The sequence below is a fragment of the Halyomorpha halys genome, unplaced genomic scaffold, assembly GCF_000696795.3.
Source record: "Halyomorpha halys isolate HHAL.00 unplaced genomic scaffold, Hhal_1.1 Scaffold533.1, whole genome shotgun sequence".
In the NCBI taxonomy this organism is placed as follows: Eukaryota; Metazoa; Arthropoda; class Insecta; order Hemiptera; family Pentatomidae; genus Halyomorpha; species Halyomorpha halys.
Window position 1 is genome coordinate 467,310 of NW_027108067.1, and position 1,258 is coordinate 468,567.

The 1,258-nt window shown below is 47.1% G+C and overlaps 1 protein-coding gene across 1 annotated transcript; it reads left to right on the forward strand.

Annotated features, from left to right (window-relative positions):
* Positions 1 to 54: 54 nt before the first annotated feature.
* LOC136795540 (uncharacterized) lies at positions 55 to 1,248 on the forward strand (the record flags this gene model as incomplete). The annotated part of the gene is given in 1 exon segment (XM_067046465.1): positions 55 to 1,248. A coding segment is annotated over 1 exon segment (267 nt), but the record flags the coding sequence as incomplete, so codon positions are not given.
* Between the last annotated feature and the right edge of the window lie 10 nt (positions 1,249 to 1,258).

Here is a 1,258-nt window from a genome sequence, read left to right on the forward strand (position 1 = left end):
GAAGTATCTGCGCCGACTGAAGCCTACACCATCACCCGACCGGCCACTTCGAGACAGACAGTGGATAAGCCATTGCGTGACCATAAGGAAGATCTAAGAGAACTCCGGCAAGACATTGACAGAATACTTGGTATCTTAGGATCAAGAGAGCGCGGACGAAGCCTAAGCCGAGGACGGAATGGCGCACGCTCAAGATCCAAATCCCATCCAAGCGGTATTTGCTACTACCATCGACGCTTTCAAGAAAAGTCTTTTAAGTGCAAGAAACCTTGTAAATGGGAAGCAAAGAGCCCTGAACAAAATTTAAACTCCAACCAGTGAAAGTTGTGGCGGAAACTTTCACTCCGCACCCACACCGCCGCCTCTTCGTCAAAGACCGAATAACAGGCCAGCCTTTCCTGATAGACACAGGAGCTTCAATTTCACTGCTACCAGTCCCTAAGGGACGGCGCAGGAACCCATCAGACTTCAAACTGGTAGCGGCTAACAATTCCTCAATAGCCACTTATGGCGAAGCCACCAGAGATGTGGACCTAGGTTTTAAGAAAACACTTCGCTGGACCTTTATACTAGCAGACGTAGGCAAAGCGATCTTAGGTGCGGATTTCCTCTACTGGCATCAACTCACAGTAGACCTGAGAAACAGAAGGTTGATCAACGAGCTTACAGGCCAGAAAACAACAGGGAATATTTCAGAAGAAGAAATACCAGTATACTCAGTAGCACCCACGGATCAGAGATTTGCAAAGATCCTGAATGAATTCCCCACTATAACCAAGATCACACCGATACGTGGACCACCCAGCGGAGTCGTCGAACACTATATAGAGACAAAAGGTCGACCAGTTGCAGCAAAATGCCGACGCCTACCGCCCGGAATATACCAGGAAGTAAAGAAGGAGATTAAGAACCTAATAAAAGAAGGTATTTGTCGCCCTTCAAAGAGTCCCTGGTAAAGTCCACTACACGTGGTGAAGAAGGCAGATGGAAGCCTAAGATTATGTGGAGATTATAGGGCGCTAAATAAGCAAACAGTTCCTGACCAGTACGGAGTGCCAAACCTTCGGGACTTCACGATGGAACTACACGGGAAAAAAATATTCTCCAAGATAGACCTACGCCGAGCCTACTACCATATACCGGTCGCAGAAAAAGACCGAGAGAAGACAGCCATTATAACACCATTTGGTCTAATAGAGTACAACAGAATGAATTTTGGCCTTAGGAACGCTGGACAAAGCTTCCAGAGATTCGTCGA